The sequence below is a fragment of the Myxine glutinosa genome, chromosome 4, assembly GCF_964187855.1.
Source record: "Myxine glutinosa chromosome 4, kmMyxGlut1.1, whole genome shotgun sequence".
NCBI lineage: Eukaryota > Metazoa > Chordata > Myxini > Myxiniformes > Myxinidae > Myxine > Myxine glutinosa.
The window spans coordinates 206504805-206529845 of NC_136264.1; the positions used below are offsets into that span (position 1 = coordinate 206504805).

The following is a 25041-nucleotide window of genomic DNA, read 5'->3' on the forward strand; positions in this document are numbered from 1 at the left end:
CGGAGGGGAAAACCATAGTCCCCCTTTCGCTCCGCGGTGCGACGGGGGACAAAAAGCATTGAGGTCATTATTTTTCAGGTATATGAGTATATTATAAGTAAGTGGCACTTTAGGCCTTATGGAAAACAGGTGAATACATGGTGCAACGAAGATGCTTAGAGCCAGATGTGCCAAGTAAATATGAAGCAAAATCACTGCCAAATCCTCACCTTCTTGTTTATGTAGGGGATCTTGCTGTCCATGTGGATCCTCAGGAGGCTGTGGAGGTGCAGGGAGTATATGAGTGATGTCGTGGCTGTAGTTGATGTAGTACATCCAACAAGAACAGCGAGAGACGATTCGCTGCAGTTGCTGTCCGATGGGGCTCAGAGCGTCTCCCTCTATCCGGCCGCACAATGCAAGATTGTTGTAATATTTCATCTTATGGTACAGGGTGTGATAACAAAAAAACCAAACCCATAAAAAAATCCACAATACATTCATTTTTATTTTGAATTACATAAATCTTCAGGAATATGTGCTACACTTTGTGTGACACAGGTGTGCCAAATATCAGAAAGGTAACTTGTAAGACTTCAGTTTGGCACTCGGTCGATCACATGCTCTGAATTTCCACCTCCTGTGCTGAATACAGATTTGAACACGACGGGCGAAGTTGTTGATTACACGCTGACAATGGGCAAGTAGGATGGACCGAACCTTTCTCTGTGGTTGCTCGTTTCAGCTCAAAGATGCCTCCAGAGTTATCCTTGTACACATTGTCTTTGAGATATCCCCAAAGATAACATTCTAGTCGGCTCAATTCAGGGGAATGTGGAGACCACTCGACGCTTAAGCGTCAGCCAATCGCTCTCTCATCGAAGTGGCTTGTCACTCACTCACGGGACTCATTTGCGGTGTGAGGTATTGTCCCATCCTGTGAAACCATTGTTCTTCTCTTCGAAAGCTTATCCTTCAACTAAGAGAAGTCCAGAACTCATTCAGCACCACAGAGTTGCTGGTCATGGCATTACCGTCCTCATCTTCAAACCAGAATGGTCCAATGATGCCAAGCTTGCTCATTGCACACCAGGCCATACACTTCACTGAATGTAAGGGTCCCTGGCAAACCTCATCACATCTTACTGTGCCCCAGTAGACATCGTTCCTTGAGTTGACTTGGTCATTCAACAAAGAGTGAACCTCGTTAGAGAACCAGAAGACATTGAGAAAACCTGGCTCCTCCTCGATTTTCTCTGCAAATCACCACGCCATTTTGAGATGCTTGTTTTTGTCTGGGTCAGTGAGTTTGTGGCTGGCGTGTATTCTGTATGGACAAACTTTTATGTCTTGGAGAATCCTCCTGAGACTTAACACCGTCAGTCCAAGTCATTGACTGTGGCGGTGGAGCAACTTTGGACTGTTTCCAATCGAATGTGGGACCCTCCCAATGACATCAGGAGTTCTCAGCAAAGAACATCCACAATGAGTTGGTCTGTAGTTGATTTTGAGTTGATATTGTTCACAGTTCCTTGCTGTACAAATCTCTTCAACTCCTTGAACATTCTCTTTGCATGGGGTATCTCTCCAGTTAAATTTTCTCTTGAACTTCCTGAGTCTGGAGGAAGGATTGCATTTCAATGTGGGATTCTACAGAAGAAGCCTTTTATTCATTTGTCCAGGGCATAGTTTCCGACAGGATGTCAGCTATCATTATTCCCTGAATATGGGACAATAAAGATTTATTATTATTATTATCTGAATTCCCTGAAATTTCCCTGAATATGGGACAATAAAGATTTATTATTATTATTATCTGAATTCCCTGAAATTTCCCTGAATATGGGACAATAAAGATTTATTATTATTATTCCCTGAATTCCCTGAATATGGGACAATAAAGATTTATTATTATTATTATCTGAATTCCCTGAAATTTCCCTGAATATGGGACAATAAAGATTTATTACTATTATTATCTGAATTCCCTGAATATGGGACAATAAAGATTTATTATTATTATTATCTGAATTCCCTGAAATTTCCCTGAATATGGGACAATAAAGATTTATTACTATTATTATCTGAATTCCCTGAATATGGGACAATAAAGATTTATTATTATTATCATCTGAATTCCCTGAAATTTCCCTGAATATGGGACAATAAAGATTTATTATTATTATTATCTGAATTCCCTGAAATTTCCCTGAATATGTGACAATAAAGATTTATTACTATTATTATCTGAATTCCCTGAAATTTCCCTGAATATGGGACAATAAAGATTTATTATTATTATTCCCTGAATTCCCTGAATATGGGACAATAAAGATTTATTATTATTATTATCTGAATTCCCTGAATATGGGACAATAAAGATTTATTATTATTATTATCTGAATTCCCTGAAATTTCCCTGAATATGCGACAATAAAGATTTATTACTATTATTATCTGAATTCCCTGAAATTTCCCTGAATATGGGACAATAAAGATTTATTATTATTATTATCTGAATTCCCTGAATATGGGACAATAAAGATTTATTATTATTATTATCTGAATTCCCTGAAATTTCCCTGAATATGGGACAATAAAGATTTATTATTATTATTATTATCTGAATTCCCTGAAATTTCCCTGAATATGCGACAATAAAGATTTATTATTATTATCATCTGAATTCCCTGAAATTTCCCTGAATATGCGACAATAAAGATTTATTACTATTATTATCTGAATTCCCTGAAATTTCCCTGAATATGCGACAATAAAGATTTATTATTATTATTATCTGAATTCCCTGAAATTTCCCTGAATATGGGACAATAAAGATTTATTATTATTATTCCCTGAATTCCCTGAATATGGGACAATAAAGATTTATTATTATTATTATCTGAATTCCCTGAAATTTCCCTGAATATGGGACAATAAAGATTTATTATTATTATTATCTGAATTCCCTGAAATTTCCCTGAATATGGGACAATAAAGATTTATTATTATTATTCCCTGAATTCCCTGAATATGGGACAATAAAGATTTATTATTATTATTATTATCTGAATTCCCTGAAATTTCCCTGAATATGGGACAATAAAGATTTATTACTATTATTATCTGAATTCCCTGAAATTTCCCTGAATATGCGACAATAAAGATTTATTATTATTATTATTATCTGAATTCCCTGAAATTTCCCTGAATATGGGACAATAAAGATTTATTATTATTATTATCTGAATTCCCTGAATATGGGACAATAAAGATTTATTATTATTATTATCTGAATTCCCTGAAATTTCCCTGAATATGCGACAATAAAGATTTATTATTATTATTCCCTGAATTCCCTGAATATGGGACAATAAAGATTTATTATTATTGTTATTATCTGAATTCCCTGAAATTTCCCTGAATATGGGACAATAAAGATTTATTATTATTATTATTATCTGAATTCCCTGAAATTTCCCTGAATATGGGACAATAAAGATTTATTATTATTATTATTATCTGAATTCCCTGAAATTTCCCTGAATATGCGACAATAAAGATTTATTATTATTATTATCTGAATTCCCTGAAAATTCCCTGAATATGCGACAATAAAGATTTATTATTATTATTATCTGAATTCCCTGAAAATTCCCTGAATATGGGACAATAAAGATTTATTATTATTATTATCTGAATTCCCTGAAATTCCCTGAATATGGGACAATAAAGATTTATTATTATTATTATCTGAATTCCCTGAAAATTCCCTGAATATGGGACAATAAAGATTTATTATTATTATTATCTGAATTCCCTGAAAATTCCCTGAATATGGGACAATAAAGATTTATTATTATTATTATCTGAATTCCCTGAAATTTCCCTGAATATGGGACAATAAAGATTTATTATTATTATTATCTGAATTCCCTGAAATTCCCTGAATATGGGACAATAAAGATTTATTATTATTATTATCTGAATTCTCTGAAAATTCCCTGAATATGGGACAATAAAGATTTATTACTATTATTATCTGATACAAGAGAACAAAACGAAATAAATAAAATGGATGGTGACCAAAACAGAGCTGGGTTTAGTTTTTTTTTTTTTTTGGCACAACCGGTGCTCGACTCCATTTACATCATTATATAAACAGATTTGCAAAAAAAAAAAAAAATCACGGCAGAACCGTTTATCTATTCAAGTGCTTGACTTGGTGGTGTAATGGCTGGGGCATCCGCTCAGAGGTTGGGAGATCGGCAGTTCGATTCCGACTCCGGCTGAGTCATACAAAAGACGTTCAAATGGTATGTGCTGCTTTCTCACTTAATGCTCTGCAGTTAGAAGATAGAGCATGGACAAACCCCATGGCATCCATGGAGGGGTCGTCCTTAATTACACCGCTGAGTGCAGAAAGATACAAGTGATGGCATAAAGGTAACAGCATCGCTGTATAAGTGATGTGTACATCGTTACATCACTTCCCACAAGCTCAGCAGCTGTGTTTGTCTGAGGAGAAGTCTTGTGTGTCGTCTGATGTATTTGTCTGCATTGTATAATTTCCATTTCATCTGCATTATAAATCTCTGATGATTCAAGGGCTCCTTCTTCCTGTACCAAATATTCATCCACCCGGCTTGAAAAACATTATCAGAAAATTCCACTAAACACAAAGAACACGACTTGCCTCTCGTGTCGCCACATATTATCATCTCACTCAAAATGATGCCCGACTGTGTATCCAATTCTAGATTCAAATATCTGTCGTATTTATAGAAGTTATGCTGAACAGTCAATCATTCTCCATTCAATCCGTTCTCATTCTGTATCAATGTCACCTAGACAACCTTACCATATCCCCTATTTGACGACCGTGTCAAATTAAACATGTCTGCTCGTACAAGTGCTCAGGTAAACCCATTCAGAGTAACCTCAGATGGAATCCTTCTGGTCCTGCCATCTTTCCTTCCTTCATGTTCTGGAGCCGCTGCTTTACTACCTCCACATTTACTTATACAGTGCGTATCAAAAAAAAAGGTAATCCGAATTCAAGGGGTTAACATGCAAAGTTATTTATTTTGACAATTTACATGTGGTTTACTATTTGAGAGGAGATCCTCAGCTTTCCATTGATAGCTTCCACGCATCATTGCTGTCACACATGACCGAGTACATGTTCATTGAAAATGACAAGTTCAAATCGCATTTTTACAACTTTGGCTAATCGATGCAAGTCAGGATAATTGGTGCAAAATGAACGTCAGATGTGAACTTTTCTCAGGAATGATTGGCCTTTATGCACCCACACCTTCAACATGTCCACCTCCCCTTTCAACACAAATCTCACAGCGGCGGAGCATGCCCTGAACTGCTCGTCTTCACCATAGCCGGGTTATTTCGCAAAGCAAGTGGTATTAATGTGGCATCATGGTTGACACACATCTGCAGTACACCTTTTTTAAGGCCATTTTCCCTGCGACAGTGGGGGTTAGCCTTGCGAGCCCCGTGACAATCATGGTCCCCTGTTTGAGGCAATGTTTTTATGGCCGGATGCACTTCCTGACGCCAACCCTTTCGTCGCCTCTTAGGACACGCAGCGATACGGTGTACCTATTATAAACTGGGGCACACACCGGCTGAATATAACGTGAATGGTACTGAAACTGGTGACAAACAACAACAACAACATGCATTTTAAGGCCATGTTCCCTGCTAGAGCGGGGGTTAGCCTTGCGGTCCCCATGACAATCTTCTCCATTTTGCCCTATTTTCTGCATCTCTCCTTGTTAACCCCCTTGCCCGCATTTCTTCTTCCACCATCTTTAGCCAAGTCTTTCTCGGTCTTCCCCGTCCTCTACTTCCTTCTACATTCACTTCCATCACTCTTCTCAACCAGTCACTTTCATCCTTCCTCAATACATGACAAAACCATCTCAACCTGTTCCTCTTCACAGCATCAATCACAGGCAATATTCCCATCATCTTTCGCAATTCATCATTTGTCTTCCTCTCTCTCAACGATACTCCGCACATCCATCGAACCATTCGCATTTCCACCCTTTCCAGCCTTCGTTGCTGCTCTACGTTCATTACCCATGTCTCGCTCCCATAAATCATAACACTTCTCACACATGCAGCATACACCTTTCCCTTCAGCTTCAGCGACACTCTCCTCCTCATCAGCACGCCACTCAGTTCCCAAAACTTCTTCCATGCACATCTCACTCGAGCAACCGTTGCCGAGTCTGATCCACCTTCTCCATTCAGCATGTCTCCGAGGTAGCAAAATGTTTTCACACCTTCCAGCTTCACGCCGTCTCCAAGATCCAACTCAACATTTCCTCCATCTGCAGCTCCCTCTGTGCACACCTTACATTTGAATGTAGCTGCCACACTGGTTAATGACCCTCTCAGACCACTACATTTTTGATGAACCCACTCAGCACACATTGTACATTGAATGGAGTTCACTCCGACACCCTTCCTGCACACAGCACAGGGCCACTTCCCAGTTCTTTCCACCTCACCACATGCTTTACCACTTGCCATCACCTTTGTCTTTCCGATATTCACCTTCAGACCTTTTGTCTCCATACATTCCTTCCACTTGTTCATCTTTTCCTTCAGTCCATCCATACTTTCCGCAATCAACACCAGATCATCTGCATACAACAACTCCCACGGTAAACCCTCCTTTACGGTCTGAGCCAGCACCTCCATCACAGCTACAAATAGTAGTGGACTTAGTACCGACCCCTGATGCACTCCCACCTTCACCTCAAACTCACCACTGTTCCCGTCCTTCGTCCTTACAGCTGTGCGTGCTCTTTTGTACATTGCCATCACTACTCTGATCAACCATTCCTCCACTCCTAACTTCCTCAATGCCCATGTCAATACTTTGCGTGGAACCCTATCGAATGCTTTCTCCAGATCAACAAACCCCAAAAAAACTTCTTCCTCTTATCCATGTACTTCTCCTGCAACTGCCTCACAATGAAAAGCGCGTCTGTCGTTCCTCTTCCTGGCATAAATCCAAACTGCATTTCGTCGATCTTCACTTTCTTCCTTATCCTCCTCTCCAAAACCCTTTCCAATACCTTCATTCCATGCTCCAATAACTTTATCGCTCGGTACGAGCCACACTCCAGAGGGTCACCTTTCCCCTTGTATAGAGGGACGAGGGTACTCAGTTCCCAATCCACTGGAATGCGGCCTTCTTTCACCACCAGATTACAGATCTCTGTCATTCTCTTCACACCCCAACTTCCTGCTGCCTTCAACATATCTCCCACAACTCCCGTCGGCCCTCCTGCTTTTCCACTCTTCATTGCTTTTATCGCTTCCTCAACTTCCTTCTCAGTTATCTTCTCTGCCGGTCCTAAAACTGGGTTACTCTCTATGTTGCCATCCCATTCATTCTCTGTATTCAACAGCATTTCCATATATCTTTTCCATCTTCCTTTAATTCCATCTGGGTCGACAACGATTTGTCCCACTTCATCCTTCAAGCAACTCACCCCCATCACATCACACCTCTCTTTCGCTATGTGCTTTGCAATCCTGAATACTGCTTTCTGACCCTCTTCCGAATCCAAGCGTTCTCCGAACATTTTCGTACATGCCTCCTGCGCCTTTGCTACCTCTTTCTTTGCAGCCTTCCTGGCTGCCTTATAACTTTCATGCTCTGCTTGTTCTGCTCCCGTACCCTTCGCCTTCTGCCACTCTTTGAACTTCTTCCTCTTCTCGTCAATCCTCTTTCCAACCTCAACATCCCACCACCATGTTTCCGAGTGCCTCGGTGGTCCTTTTGTCCATCCACATACCTCACCAACGGCTCCCAACAGACTAGCTTTCATTGACATCCAACCACTTTCAAGCTCAACCACATCATCCTCTACCCTACTCAGCCTCTCTTTTAATGCCTCCCTTACTGTCACCTCTTTCAACCTCCACACCTTCATTCTCGGTTGGTAGGTCATGTCACAGGTTGGTCTGTCAGGTCATGTCATGCCTGCAGCTGGTCATGCAGCAGGTCATGTTGCAGGTTGCAGGTTGCAGCAGCAGGTTGCAGGTTTTGTCTGCTGCAGGTCTATGATTGGTCCACATTGATTGGTGGATGACACGGTCTACCTATTATAAACTGGGGCACACACCGGCTGAATATAACGTGAATGGTACTGAAACTGGTGAATATAAGGTAAAAAATATCTCAGCTAACCTGATAGTACAACTATTCATTTGATGTAGACCAGATGTGAGCATCAGGTGACAAGCCTAAAGTGAACTGTTGTGAGAATCCACTTCCTTACACACTTCATTTATTACCAGGCATCAGAGTGCGTGTGAGTATGTTGGAATGCACAAGTCAATTCACGATTCCAGGATAGCTCATTTCACGTTACACAATAAAATCTCTGACCTGGACTGTCAGAATACCTCATTATGCATGATCAGGTGCGGGTCCATGTAATTTGCCTCGAGGTTTGCACCTATTAATTAAATGACGTTCCGTGCATACATGATATAACGTTGCAATATATGGTACATTTTGTTGTACAATGGGTGAAAATGTACTTTTCACATTATTTGAAGGCTTATTGACTTGTTATCCCTCTCCCTTTTTCTTCTACCTCTCTCTGACTCAATCTCTCTATACATATATATTATATATATATATATATATATATATATATATATGTATATATATATATATATATATATATATATATATATATATATATATATATATATATATATATATATATATATATATATATATATATATATATGTATATATATATATATATAAATATATAGATACATATACATATATAGGTACATATACATATACAGATACATAAACATATATCGATACATATACATATATAGATGCATATACATACAGTCATGTGAAAAAGTAAGTACACCCCATGTAAAGTTTTGACTTTTTCAATATATTTCAACATACAGCTATTTGATATTCATTTCAACAATATTGATAGATAAAGGTGATATAATATAACAAATATCATGAAACATTTCCATTTTGTAGTCCATTGTATAATTTAAATAAACATAAATGCAAATTTTGCATGTGGAAAAAGTAAGGACACCCCTACATTTATCACTACTTCAAATACCTAAAATTAGAATCAGGTGCACCAGCTCAGGTGCAAATGATTAGAACATCGTTCGACAGGATCTTGGAGGAACCTGTCTTATTTAAACCTCAGACATTTCGTTTGGTTTTGCTCTTTGTTGTTGAAGTGTGCGGCGTCACCATGCCTAGATCAAAAGAGCTCTCTGAGGCCCTCAGAAAGAAGGTTATAGATGCCTACGAGACTGGGAAGGGATTTAAAAAGATCTCCAAACAATTTGAAATCAATCATTCGACTGTCCAGAAGATCATCTACAAGTGGAAAAGATTCCAAACAACTGCCAACATTGATAGATATTGGCAGTTGCGGCCAAGCCGCCCCAGCAAGTTCAGCCCGAGAGCAGACCGCAACATGCTGAAAGAAGTCTCTAAGAACCCCAGAATGTCATCACGGGACCTACAGGTAGCTCTTGCCACTGTTGATGTAAAAGTGAACGAGTCTACCATTAGAAAGAGGCTGCACAAATTTGATCTACATGGGAGGTGTGCCAGGAGGAAACCTTTGCTGTCCAGAAATAACATCAGGGCAAGACTAAAGTTTGCCAATGAACACCTCGGCAAAGACCAGCACTTCTGGAACAATGTGCTCTGGACAGATGAGTCAAAGGTAGAGCTATTTGGCCACAGTACCAGAAGACATGTTTGGCGAAAACCAAAGACAGCATTTGACCACAAGAACCTGATACCAACTGTAAAGCATGGTGGTGGAAATATTATGGTTTGGGGCAGCTTTGCTGCATCAGGGCCTGGGCAGCTCACCATCATAGAATCCACTATGAATTCTTCATTGTACCAGAGGGTGCTTGAGGATAATGTGAGGCCATCTGTCAGAAAGTTGAAGCTCAACCGAAGGTGGACCTTGCAACTTGACAATGACCCTAAACATACCAGTAAATCCACCAAGGAATGGCTGAAAAGAAAGAAATGGAGGGTTCTGGAATGGCCAAGTCAAAGCCCGGATCTAAATACCATCGAGATGTTGTGGGGGGATTTGAAACGAGCTGTGCATGCAAGAAACCCCTCAAACATCGCACAAGTGAAAGAATTCTGCATGGAGGAGTGGGAAAAAATTTCTCCCAGTCGATGTCAGAGACTGGTAGACAGTTATAAGAAACGCCTACTTGAAGTTGTTTCTGCCAAAGGGGGCAATACCACCTATTAGAGCCAAGGGTGTACTTACTTTTTCCACATGCGAAATTTGCATTTATGTTTATTTAAATTATATAATGGACTACAAAATGTAAATGTTTCATGATATTTGTTATATTATATCACCTTTATCTATAAATATTGTTGAAATGAATATCAAATAGCTGTATGTTGAAATATGTTGAAAAAGTCAAAACTTTACATGGGGTGTACTTACTTTTTCACATGACTGTATATAGATACATATACATATATAGATACATATACATATACAGATACATAAACATAAATAGATACATATACATATATAGATGCATATACATATATAGATGCATATACATATATAGATACATATACATATATAGATGCATATACATCTATAGATTCATAATACATATACATATATAGATACATATACATATATAGATACATATACATATATAGATACATATACATACAGTGCATTCAGAAAGTATTCAGACCCCTTCACTTTTTTCACATCTTGTTGTGTTGCAGCCTTATGCTGAAATCGTTTAAATTCATTTTTTCCCTCATCAATCTACACTCAATACCCCATAATGACAAAGAGAAAACAGGATTTTAGAAAGTTTTGCAAATTTATTAAAAAGAAAAAACTGAAATATCACATTGACGTAAGTATTCAGACCCTTTGCTATGACACTTGAAATTTAGCTCAGGTGCTTCCCATATCTCTAGATCATCTTTGAGATGTTTCTACACCTTGATTGGAGTCCACCTGTGGTAAATTCAATTGATTGGACATGATTTGGAAAGGCACACACCTGTCTACATAAGGTCTCATAGCTGACAATGCATATCAGCGCAAAAACCAAGCCATGAGGTCGAAGAAACTGCCTGCAGAGCTCAGAGACAGGATTGCGTCGAGGCACAGATGTGGGGAAGCCTACAAAAAAATTTCTGCTGCATTGAGGGTTCCCAAGAGCACAGTGGCGTCCATAATTCTTAAATGGAAGAAGTTTGGAACAACCAGGACTCTTCCTAGAGCTGGCCGCCCGGCCAAACTGAGCAATCGGGGGAGAAGGGCCTTGGTAAGAGAGGTGACCAAGAACCCGATGGTCACTCTGGCTGAGCACCAGAGATCCTGTGTGGTGATGGGAGAAACTTCCAGAAGGACAACCATCACTACAACACTACACCAATCTGGGCTTTATGGCAGAGTGGCCAGACGGAAGCCTCTCCGCAGTGAAAGACACATGAAAGCCCGCTTGGAGTTTGCAAAAAAACACCTAAAGGACTCTCAGACTGTGAGAAACAAGATTCTGTGGGCTTTCTCAATGCAACTTAACTTGGCAAAGATCCTTAATGCAAAGGCATGACTGAATCTTATCTTGGCCTGTCCACTGTTGTTTATAAGACAGAAATAGTTTCCCGTGAGAAAGAGCTGTTCCTTTGTTAAAGCAAAGCACAGCTTGTTGTTCAGAATTCCTTTCTGCGCTGGGTGTGGCTGGAAAAGTATATAAACCGGTTACTGGCCATAGCTTTTAAGAAATTGTGGATTACTGTGATGGGATTGATGTGACTATCATTTCAGTGGTGTTACTCGCTTACACGCCAATCATATTTCTTCCATGCATGTACTGTTAATAAATATTTTGTAAACTGTCTGAGTTCGACATGTTGCTTATTCCTGGTTGGGAGTTGGGTGCCTTCGACATAGCATTGCCAGCATTGTGGGTATCTGCGGGAGGTACTCTGCCCATTGTTTGTTATCCGATGATGCCGTATCGAGCATATCTGCTAATTTCAATAATAGATTTAATGAAGCATTTGCATTCTATAACTCACGGAGTTTGAGTTGTTTTCGACGCTGATGGAAAATTCCCCGAAGCGTTTTCATTGTTTAAGATCTCTGATGCTTTACCGTAAATTGCAAACTGTAATCGATTTAATGAAGCATTTGCATTCTATAATTCACGGAGTTGACTTGTTTACACATCTGGTGGGATATCCCGCGAAGCTCGCTTATAGTGCATTTTTGCTTATAGTGCATTTTTTATAGTGCTAAAATTTGCGCCCACGAAAGCCAGGAAAACACAAATCACACAGCAGTGAATGTATAAGCAGGTCATGATCGCGGCTCGTAGAAGATGTTTTTTTGCATACGTATGTCCAGCTGCTTTATGCATGGCAGGCAAAAGATGGGTTTTATAAATGTGTAAAGGTAACAGCTGTACAGTATAAGCAGGTCATGCCTGCGGCTTGTATAAGATGTTTTCTGTGTACGTCCAGTTGCTTTGTGCATGGCTGGTGAAAGATGGGTTTTTTAAATGTGTCAAGCTAGGAGCTCGTGAAATTTCTTTTTTGCGCCACTCAAAGACTGCGAATTCGTGGAACATGGCCGCAAATAGAGGGAAAAAACCGCGAATTTCGCAGAACAAGGCCACGGACAGAAAAAAAAAACCGTGAACTTGCGGGACACTTTTCCGCGAATGGAGAAACGTCACATTTTATCAACCGCGAATATGCAGATTCCACGAATAGTGAGGTCTGACTGTACTTTACTTGTTCACGATTGTCTTTGTTTTTCTCTCCCTGTCTCTTGCATTTTCTTAGTGTTTTGAAGCATGAAATTGAGGGGTGACATTTTTCAGCTTCGCTCAAGTCTAACTTCAGATGGAATCCCCTTAACCCCCTCCCATACAATGAATGGAATTTGAATACATTCTATTAATGCTTTATTACCTCTGCCACCAAGGTGGATGGAGGTTATGTATTCACCCCTGTTTGTCTGTTTGATGGTTGTCCGTCAGTAGGATATCTCAAAAAAAGATTCAGATGACACTTGATCCAGATCCAGATCCAGATGCCAGAATTGTATCAGTGTTTCTTCACAATTGAGAGATATGGCCAAAAGCAATATATAGCAAGATATCAAAGTAGGTAAGGGCAATAACACAGGACAACACCAATCCCTCAATTTTGTCATCTCCTGCAAAGTGGTTGAATTTGTCAACGAGTTTACTTACCTTGAAACGGTCATTGATAAATCAGGACAATCGTCATGCGACATTATTTCCTGTATCGCTAAAGCAGCCATAGCACTAAACCATGACGCTTTTCAAGAAGCGGCAAATCCAGAAGAACACCAAGCTGAAGATGTATCGAGCATTGATGATTTCTGTATTGTCGTATGGATCGGCGATCTGGCCCACAACTGCAACAAATTTACGTTGGCTTCATCCCTTCGACATGCGATGTCTCCAACACCTTGACAGTGTGCGGTGGTTCCATATCACAAATCGTCAGATCTATCAAAGAACACATCAGCCTCTTGCCTCATCTCTCCAATGGCATGGACATCTCTGTCCTATGCTGCCTCATCTGCCATCTCACCAACTCTTCAACTTAAATCCCTCCTGAGCCAGAGGGCGTAGACCCAGGGATCGCCCCAAAACAAGACACGTCAACTCAATTAAACACGACCTGCAGACAGCGAACATCAGCCCTATTCTGGACGCTCACCTCATTAAAGACAGAACAAGCTGGAGTCAGATCATCCATATTGCTTTTATAAAAAAAGGTTATCAAGTCAAGGAAGTGAAGTCCTCATTAAGCAGCTTGTTGCACTGAAAGCATTCTCCTTACTGATTGTGCTTGTCAATCAACCTAAATATGAAGTTCTTCCCTCCTCTTTTGCCATATTCAGTTTTTATCGTTGCACACCCTCATTCAGAGAAGTGCAAATTTACTGTAGAAACAAACCAGAGAGCAAGGATAATTTGAACAAATGAATTGCAAATATTATGCTGGAGGAAAGGGTTCCTAAGGTTTTCAGAAAGGCAACGGCAGAAAAATAAATGTAGATGTGTGGGACAGGTAAAGACAATAAAACATGGAGAGCAGATAAGAGGTTAATACCTTTGGAGGTTGTGACCATGCCTCCAACAGCCTGCCCCCCTTCAATCAACTCAGCCACACTATCGAGGCTTCCACGTTGCTGCTCTTCGATGTTCTTAACCTGTACCAAGCATCCATAATCCATGTGAAAATACACGTGCAATGAAGTCTAGTACGAACCAACATTCACCTTAAGAACACAAACCAATAATCATCAATTGCCATGTCCAAGTAATCCCAAACACCACCCTGAATCAGTACCTCAAGCCACTGCTGCTCATCGCCATCGGTGTCCATACCGCTGTCTGTGGTGGCAAAGTACTGCATACTGCCCAGGTAACACTGCCAACTGCGTTTCTGCCTGAGTCCATGAGAAAACCATGCAGGGTTGTGAAGACACTGGAGCAGTTCTGCGTGTGCTGCTGCCACAAGGACACAACCAGCGGTTTCTGTTCCTCGCAGAAACACCTGCATTCAAGAGAAGACGGCCATGAAATATTAATGATAATGTTTCAACCATATTTGCATGGCAATGGCATGGTCAAGCTGAATGTGAGTTGGTTGGGTGCATATTGAGGACGGACAAAGGATAAGATTTTAGTCGAGTGTGGGCTCACCCACTTCATTTCATGAGCTATAAACGTCTGCAGGAAATCGTTCCTCTTTCAATGAGCCATTATTCCATGAATCAACAATTAGCAGGTATAGGAATTGCAACAATCATCATCACGATCATCATGAACCATTTACCATTAGTTTGGGCCAGTGACTCATTGAGCATGTATTGTTGGTCCAAATCAATTTTTTGGGCTGGGGATTTTTCCACGCGTTGATTGCATCTGCTGCTGCTGCTTCAACCTAATTAAAGCGAAGTTTTCCAAAACAGATATGTCGTGTTTTGATGTTATAGCTTCGTCCTTATGTTGCTGTGCTATCCCGTCCAATATTCCGTGTATTAAATCATAGCATCACACCCTGTAAATTGTTATCTACCATTACCTGGGAGTTAACTAGTTCCACAAGCCAAAGTCGTGCTGCTATATCAGGTGTTTTGCAAGCAGCAGGTCCGGCCAATGTCTCTCTTCCACCATTGGATTCCTCCGAAAATACAACAAACTTTCCTCCTGGCTCACGCAGCAATCGCTCCAGCAAGTGCTCCCCTGGTAAGAACGACACGACAAATCACCATATACTCCAAAAAAACCTGATGTAAGAAGAAAATGTATAAAGTATCAGAGGCTCCTGAAGCATGGAAACTATTGTCAAAATATCAGATGACCAAGTGTTGTGTTTTCTATCTGGATACCTGTTTTCTTAAATTCACAACTGGCTTAAATTACAGCCTACTTGCACTATGGAGGAAAAGAAGTAACATCACCTTGAATTTTGCTACACGCCGATTTTCCAACCGCACACACTCCCCTCTGGATCTGTGCCTGCTCTGGGATGGTCTGCCAAATAGAGTAGTCTCATGAGTAGTGTATATATGTTGCTTCTGGGACACTCATTTTCCCATTGACTTACATGTTAATTTTTCACCTCCCTCATTGCCCCTAAACACCTCTATTTCTCTCACCCTGTTCTTTACGAACCTTCTAACCTTTTGACATGTTATCCTTATTCATTAGACCACTTAAACAATGGTCCTTCTGTGTGAACCTGTGATCCTTCTGACCTTATGGACCTTTTAACCTTTTACTCTTAATATCATCTGGTGAATCATCTTTGGCCCACTCACACAACGACCCTACAAATATTTGTTTATGCGTGGGAAATAATTTAATTCTCTTGCCACTCTCTTCACCATCTAATATATTAACAAAAAATATGTTTGAGTTTGGTTCTTTATTTAGATATTTTAACTGAGCTAAGATAAAATGGTAAACCTCCCTCAATGTTCTTGTTTGAGCGCCTCCAGTGCCACATACCATTTTTAAATTAAAGTTTATATTTTCCTGACAACCATCAAAGTTTTCCGTCCACTCAAAAATATTTCCATCTTTTTTACCCAATTCACCGGTATTTAAATTAATTCTCTTATTTGTTTTGTAAATTGTTTTACCAGTTGTCTTTTCAATTATACCTATTTGATATTTTTCACATTCGTTATGTTTACCATTTATATACCAAGGTTGATTACACCTCCACTCTTTAGTCTGGTTGGTACTTGGTTCTATCATTTATATAATAGTAAAAAAGGCGGCGGTAGCCCGTTAAAATCCCCAACCCCCCCTTTTTAACTTATCACTTATATATATTGTTACGGACACGACTTTGATGTTATGGTGGGCCGAGCGGAATGGCCGCCGTGTCCGCACAAGTTACCCGATTATACTCGAACGTTGACTAAGTCGCGCTATGCTAAATCAATGATGGAAAGGACACAACGGCTGGGTTAAAAATGATACGACACCAGGGGTACGGTTCTCAAGACCTCCGGAGGAGGTTATAATATTGCGGAAGGTTAGATTACAGGGATGAGAGGGACAGCATAGAAAGATAGGCACTTAATTACGGTCTTATAGTAGCCCCGACAGACGACAGATAAACAGGACAAAACTGACTCACACGGGGATTGATGGCAAGGAAAGCGGGTAGTCGATGGCTCAAGGTGCACTCTTGGCTCAGGGACAGAATCGACCCGGTCCGGTCCAAAGATGCGGGGAGGTCGCTCAGCGCTCGGAGGTCGCGACTTGTCTTTTCAAGCTGGGGGCGCATCTCACGTCACGTCCGGTAAGTGGCTGCGTATATCCGGCGGGGAGTGACACGCCCTCGGCAAGTTAGCTCCGCCCCAGATGGAATCGGTCCGCCCTTCTTATTGGGTGCGGGGGGGTTACCGGGCTCCGCCCCTGACGAGGAGCTGACAGTGAGCCCCTTCGTGGTAACCCCGTCGGAGCGCATGGTCAATGGCGGCTAACCAAGCCGGTGTGAGGACGCACACTCCCCGCACGCCGTTGTTGTAGTTGTTGTTTCATGGGGAAGATGGGAGGAGGTATGGGGAGGTCCTAAACTCAATACTGGTGCCATACAATCACATTCTGGTGCAACGAAGAGTCAGAATTAATGGAAACGAGTCCTTAACTGACATAGACTAAGAATAACTAGCAAGAGGTCCGAAAGTTGTCTACGTGAGATGCGGTGGACCTGGGCACGACATTTAATGGGGGAAGAAGGGGAAGGTCGGTTCTACAGAGTGTTGTTTACAGACAATGGGACTAGGGAATGGGGGATTGGGGATAGTTGGGGAGTATTGGGGAAATAGGGGAATATTTACAAGCGGATATGGAGGCCAAATGCCATATCCGCAACATTGCACCCTTCTCTACCCTCGGGGCGTCCCGACCCGATAAATTTTTACCTATTTTAGTGTGGCACTCAGATGTAGTTCCCTCTACTATTAACTCTACCCTGAGTGCGACAGTTTTACAGATATTCACAAACGAGTAAATATGTCCCCCTGCGACGTTGCACCCTTCTCCTCACAGAAACACACCCACAGGATAACCGAATCGCGGAAAGAATTCGCAAACTAAACATACAGCCGGTAGGGAGCATTATTTACACAAGACTACGCTGATATTTACACTACGATCCAGGACCTGTTTTTGGAGGAACACATGCAGATGTTATGCATAGAGAGAGCACGCATGCCAGCATCGATACACCAACCCACGAGTGCTCTGTGGCCTTACGGCCTTTAATAACGTGCAGAGCACCCCTTCCAAGCACCAAAAGCACCACCCCAAGCACCAATCGGTGCAGTCACCATTGTTCATTAAAATAAAAACAACAACCCCTAACCCTGCAGGTGTCTCTTGCTCTTCGTGTGGTGCACTTGGCCTTCTGGCTTCCTTCAAAAATAAAGAAAGGCGCCAACCGCGTCCATTTCTGTATTGTGGCCGTCAGGGGGCCAACTATTAGTGGTTCACCTGGATGGCATAGGTGCCACGTTGACCCATAGGTCCATCCACGGGTGGTGCTTGGCCGCAAAAGAACTGCGGTCCATTGTGGGTGGCCACCAAAATTGCGGTCCATATGGTGTATCGATCCAGGCAGCAAGCAGCGAAAGTGCAGGCCCACAACTGCGGAGCCAGCACCTCTCTCTCCTCTCTCTCTGCCCCAAAGCCAGATCCTCGGAGGTGGGAGACAAAAGAAGAAGACAAGTGAGTAAGGTGGTAAGGGCGCAAAAGTGCACGCAATATAAGATGATGCACACTGGGGGCACATGGGAACCAGGTGAGACAGGTACGTTCCTACCGTACGCCCCCCCCCCCCCCACCAGGTAACCTACATGGCCCCTCCCTTACCCCTTACTGTATCCACAAAACACAACACTACCCATAAACATCTACTTTAAAATCAACAAACATCCCTACTGTCTTCCCCGTTCCTCCCATATACCAAATTCGTCTTCTCTCCCTCCTAACCAATCAAATTTGCCATTTTCAACTCAACATCAAAATTTGCCATTACCAATTCATCATCAGTCCCTCCTAGGGAGGGAGAGATGGAATCACCCCAATGTCTCATCCACGTCGTGATGCGTCTCACCAATCCACACAGCAATTCTCATTTCCTGCAACACAAAACAAAGAAAACACAGGTGTGGAGTCATCATCATCACCACAGGTAAGTGGCTGCGTATGGTGCGACAGGTTCATCAATCCTAACTATTTCCTAAATGACTTTAACAACTTTACCTTACCCGGGGTCTTTCTCCTGCCAAACCATTGGCCCTCTTACACTATGGGTTCTAAAAACCAATTCCCATTGGCCAAACTGTGGTGCTTTTCAATTTGGGGTCTCACTCCCCCGATTCATCTCCCGGTGCCCTCGCACAATTTCTGGGCCGCGACGTGTAGCTCTCCCAACAGGTCTACCCACCTGCACACCTCCACCACTGCAGTTGCCTCCGAGCTTACCTGCTCCTTACCCTAACCTAACTACCTGGGGAAGGCCCTCTGGCGCTCTCCCCACTCGGTGCCCTCTCTGGCACTGGGCTACCCGGGTCCGTCCTCCGGATCCTCGGGCCCCATCCACAACTCTACCGGCTCCCAGAGCCCACCTGCGGCCTCACCTGGCCGACATCCTCACAGTGGTGGAGTGCCCAACCAACTACACACACTAACAGGCTACACGCCCAGCCATTTCCACAACACTAATGCACCCATCCACAATACCATTCTGCAACCGCACCACAAATGCCAATATCCAACCACAATTTACCTATACCCTCTACCTAACACTTACACTACCCGCCCCGGGTACTCATGAAAGGGGTCCACTCTTCCCCCATCCACACCTTCGCACCATGCACACCACTCCGTACCACTTACTCCATCTCTCTCCACACCAGTCATTCTCTGCTCCATATATTCCACACACCTGCACTTGCACACCTGTGCTCTCACACCTGGTGCCACCTGCACCCTTCTCTCCCCAAGCGCATTCGCGCTGATCCACAACACTCATTACTCACACACTGCTCCACACACCTGTCCAGTTGCACACCTGTGCAATCACACCTGTTCAATTCTCACACACACGGCATCATCTCATCTAACTACTCCCTTCTGAAACTTGCGCTTCCCAGTCGTCCCTTTAAACTATTGCGCTCCCACGTCATTATCATCCACACTAATCTACCTGCGTCCCCACTACAGGTATCAGTCACTAACTAAACTTAACGTCACCTAATGTCATCTTCGCTAGATCCCTACAATATAACCTAACCCACCCGGGCTAGTTTTCACTGCCATACACCCCATAAGCTATTGCGCATTTGCCCCCATGGGAAGGGTGGCAGGGATGCCACCCTTACCCACCGGGCCCATCGCTCACTACCAATTTTGCACATCAAATTTCCACAAATCAAAAATTTGCCAATCACTACCCATCATCTGCCAATCACTACTGCCAATCCCTTGCCAATCATCAAATTTTGTTTTTCTCTAATTTTGGGTCCAAAACACTAACCTCATCACGCAGTCTACTCACTAATGCCTCTCGGTGTGCCAATTCCTGTCCAAAGCCCGGCTTTGTAAAGCCAAGCCATGAATGCGGGTTGTTCTGTGCCAGCGGCTGGATGCGTCCGGCACTCGGTGCAGGGACGGGGGCTTACCCGGGCCGAGATCCCACGCACCATCTCGGCGTGGAGCCATCCAATGTCCCGATCTCGACCTGCCGGACTGCCTCAACAAAAAGTGGTCGCCATGACGACCCTTTCTATCGGGCTGCCCGCTCCGCCTCGTGGAGCACGGACGCGGCCGTTCAAAGCGAGGCCCAGCACGCACCGAGGGCCCGATTCGGCTAAAAGTCGCTCTAACCGCTAACCCGTTTAACGTCGATGCTTCACCTGCATGCTTACACCCCGCAGCCCGTTCCTTGCTCACACATCCAGCCGTTCCCATGCTCCTCGTACCTTTCCTTACACACCCAGGTACCCTCATTCCACTCACAGCCTTGGTCACACACCTGACCACCGAACACTTTGGCACACATTCGTTGGTCGCACACCTCACCAACACACCTCTTCGCGCCCCCTCCTCGGTCACCTCCTCTGTGACAATCACAGGTGTGCTCTCATTCGCACACCCAACCACATGCCTCACCACCAACTCCAGCGTGCATTCCCACTCACGCTCTACCATTCCAGGTGTGCATCCTTCCATTCCAGGTGTGCATCCTGCCATCCCAGGTGTACATCCTCGCTCACCTGTCACAACCAACTCACTCTCCTTGTCACTCTCACTACTCTCACCTCCATTCTTGACAGCGCACTCACCCTTACTCTTGACAGCGCACTCTTTCCTCATGCACCTGTCCGTCACACACCTTTCTCGCGCACACTCTCCCGTTACACCCTCTGTAACACTCACCACAGGTGTGCATTCTTCCTTGCCTTTGACAGCGCACTCTTTCCCCATGCACCCGTCCGTCACACACCTTTCTCGCGCACACTCTTGCGCACACTCTCCCGTCACACCCTCTGTAACACTTACCACACCGCGCTTCCATGTGCTCCCTCGCACACGCGCTACGACCGACTCATTCTCACCAGCACCCTCACTCCTTGGCACGCACTTTTTCCTCACACACCCCAGAGTCGGACTTTTTCGCACACCTCCTCTTTCGCACACCAGACCTGTCGCACACTTCACCAACGGCCTCTCACGAACACCCGGGTCCATCTCGACCCCCAAGCTTCTTAAATCCCCTGGCGCATCATACGCACGACCATATTGGTCACCACTTACACCGGGTCCTCTTCCTCTTCGCTTCTCCTCCATCACCTGCGAATCCCTCATCCGGTTAATGAGCACATCATCACGATCCAAACACAGACTTTGGACCAATTCTTTTATCTCCTCTTTTATCTCTTTCTTATCCTCTCTCCGTCGCTTCTTAATTTCGCTCACCCCTTCTTCCACTTCTTCTAATTTCTGCTTCACCTCTTTTATTCCCCGGTACGTCTCCTCAAGCTCGTCCTCCAAGGCTACCTTGACCGTTTCCATGTGCGTCCTCACCTGCCGGTCCTTCGTCTCCATTACCTCTATCACCTCGTCCAACCTCGTTGTCAATCCCTCACGTACCATCTGACATTCCCTCTTCGTCGCTACCAAGTCATTTTTTAGGTCATTTTGTGTCGCTTTTAACCCTCCTATTACCGCAGTGTTCCTTTGTACCTGCTCCACTAACTCCGTCTGTCCCACCGTCAGCTGCTCCACCTCCTGCGTCAGGTCCTCTATGCCCCCTTGTAACTTTACAGTCCCCTTTCTCACCTCCTTCTCCATGTGCTCCTTACAGTGCCTCACCTCCTCGCGCACTCCTCCGACCTCCTCACTCACCCCTCTTCTGATCTCCTCTCCCATCACTTGCATCTCCTGCCCAGATGCCACCCTCATCTGCTCCATTTCCTCCCTGTGAGCATCCAGTTTGGTTTCTACCCCCATTCTGACCCCCTCTATCTGCTGCCCCATTTGTTTAACTTCCCTTTCCGCTTGGTCCCTCATGTCCCTCAATTTGCCTTCCATCCTGTTTTCTAACCCCTCTAACCCCTTTAGCATCCCTTCCATTTGATTCTCTTGAGCGGCCATTCTGTTTTCTACCCCCATTAACCCATTTTTCACCTCTTTTATCCCGTTGTCTAACCCCTCAAATTTGTCGTCTAACTTCCCAAATTTCTTGTCTAATCCCTTAAAATTATTGTCTAACCCCTCACCGGTACCCCTCGCTTCGTCCCTCATTACCCCCATTTGGTTTCCCATTACCCCCAATTGGCCCTCCAATCGCTCACTCTGAGCCCTCATTCCCACAATTTGGTTTCCCAACCGCTCACCCAATCGCTCAATTTGGCTCCCCATACTCATCTGTACAGCTGCCTGTAGCTGCGCAATGAGGGCCTGCATGTCAATCGGCTGCATGTTAAAGCCCGTTGATACAGCGGGCTCGGCTACCGCGCGCTCTTGCGAGGCGCCATTTTGCGCGCCCGCAACGTCGGGCGCAACGACGCTATTTTGTGCGTCTGCTACCCTCACTGCTTCGCTCTCCTTATGTCCCTCAATTTGGTCCTGGATCGACCCTGCCTCACTCTCCTCTACCGGACCCCAGTCGACTTGGTCTGCCATAGCGCGACATTCAAAATTCGGGTTTTTATATTTTGTAAAACACAATCAAATTTCGCCGTTATAATTTCGAGCGCGTAAAACGCGCTCCGGATCGAATCTCACTCCTCGACACCAATTGTTACCCTAATGGTACAATTGGTGTTCCAAAATTTGGGCTAAATGAATTTAGTCCCAGGTCCGAATCCGACACTCCTGACACCAATTGTTACGGACACGACTTTGATGTTATGGTGGGCCGAGCGGAATGGCCGCCGTGTCCGCACAAGTTACCCGATTATACTCGAACGTTGACTAAGTCGCGCTATGCTAAATCAATGATGGAAAGGACACAACGGCTGGGTTAAAAATGATACGACACCAGGGGTACGGTTCTCAAGACCTCCGGAGGAGGTTATAATATTGCGGAAGGTTAGATTACAGGGATGAGAGGGACAGCATAGAAAGATAGGCACTTAATTACGGTCTTATAGTAGCCCCGACAGACGACAGATAAACAGGACAAAACTGACTCACACGGGGATTGATGGCAAGGAAAGCGGGTAGTCGATGGCTCAAGGTGCACTCTTGGCTCAGGGACAGAATCGACCCGGTCCGGTCCAAAGATGCGGGGAGGTCGCTCAGCGCTCGGAGGTCGCGACTTGTCTTTCCAAGCTGGGGGCGCATCTCACGTCACGTCCGGTAAGTGGCTGCGTATATCCGGCGGGGAGTGACACGCCCTCGGCTAGTTAGCTCCGCCCCAGATGGAATCGGTCCGCCCTTCTTATTGGGTGCGGGGGGGTTACCGGGCTCCGCCCCTGACGAGGAGCTGACAGTGAGCCCCTTCGTGGTAACCCCGTCGGAGCGCATGGTCAATGGCGGCTAACCAAGCCGGTGTGAGGACGCACACTCCCCGCACGCCGTTGTTGTAGTTGTTGTTTCATGGGGAAGATGGGAGGAGGTATGGGGAGGTCCTAAACTCACTACTGGTGCCATACAATCACATTCTGGTGCAACGAAGAGTCAGAATTAATGGAAACGAGTCCTTAACTGACATAGACTAAGAATAACTAGCAAGAGGTCCGAAAGTTGTCTACGTGAGATGCGGTGGACCTGGGCACGACATTTAATGGGGGAAGAAGGGGAAGGTCGGTTCTACAGAGTGTTGTTTACAGACCATGGGACTAGGGAATGGGGGATTGGGGATAGTTGGGGAGTATTGGGGAAATAGGGGAATATTTACAAGCGGATATGGAGGCCAAATGCCATATCCGCAACAATATCTTATCACTTATATATATCTTATCACTTATATACTTATGAGACTTATATACTTATACCATAAGGGAGACTATCAATTCCATTTTCTAAAATAAACCTCTTATCATCAAACGCCCCCAATGCTTTCTTATTCATCTCTTCTGAATATAATTTATGTTTATAACTTCTTATTCCATTAATCTTTCTAAACTCTTCTTTCTTTGTTGTTAAACAGTTATAATAATCCTTAAAGTTTATTGTTTCTTTAATGACATTTTTCTTTATGCCTTTTAACTTCTTATCAGTTTTTTCAATGTTATTCACAATGTATTTATAAGCATAAGCCTTAGACCTCAATCCCACAAATTCACTCATGACATTTCCTCCTAATTCATCCTTAAACTTTCCAATCACCTTTTTATTTTTAGAAGAGAACAACTCACTCTCTGGACTGTAATTACTAGTGTCATAGATATTAATGTCCTTTTTCATGTCTGAATAAACATCATCAGTATTAATTTGCAAAATAAAACTATCTGTATCCATATAAAGTAGATTAACATCATTTTGATATTTCTTCCTCAAGTTATTATAAAAGTAATCATACATTAATGACTTTGATAAATCAAGAATTGATGTTCCAATATAAATAGGTTTGTTCATTTCAATACTCTCTTTAATCAAATGGCTCGCACAAAAGTTCTCAGTAAAGACCTCAGCTCGAGTAAAACTCGGTCTATTAATTAATTTTGACGCTTGTTCCCAAGATGTTGATAGTCTGATATTTTGTCTTTTCCTCACATTCTCCATGGTCTTACCAAAGACCGCATTATTCATCAATTTATAAAAGTCTTTCTCAAAATCTGTTTTTGACTCTGTTCTTCTTTGTGTATTAAAATCAATGTACCCCTTCAACCAATGACTTTGATTGAACTTTAGAACCCTATGGATCTTCTCTACTCTTAGACCTTTTGATAAATATTGTCGCAAATTTCTTTGGTG

The 25041-nt window shown here is 43.2% G+C and overlaps 1 protein-coding gene across 1 annotated transcript in view; it reads right to left on the reverse strand.

Annotated features, from left to right (window-relative positions):
* LOC137425663 (bridge-like lipid transfer protein family member 2) overlaps positions 1–25041 on the reverse strand; it is a 129699-nt gene that overhangs the window by 30322 nt on the left and 74336 nt on the right. Inside the window, 4 exon segments of the mRNA XM_078775355.1 lie at positions 210–380; positions 14198–14297; positions 14438–14644; positions 15176–15336. Coding sequence (XP_078631481.1) covers positions 210–380; positions 14198–14297; positions 14438–14644; positions 15176–15336 — 639 coding nt within the window.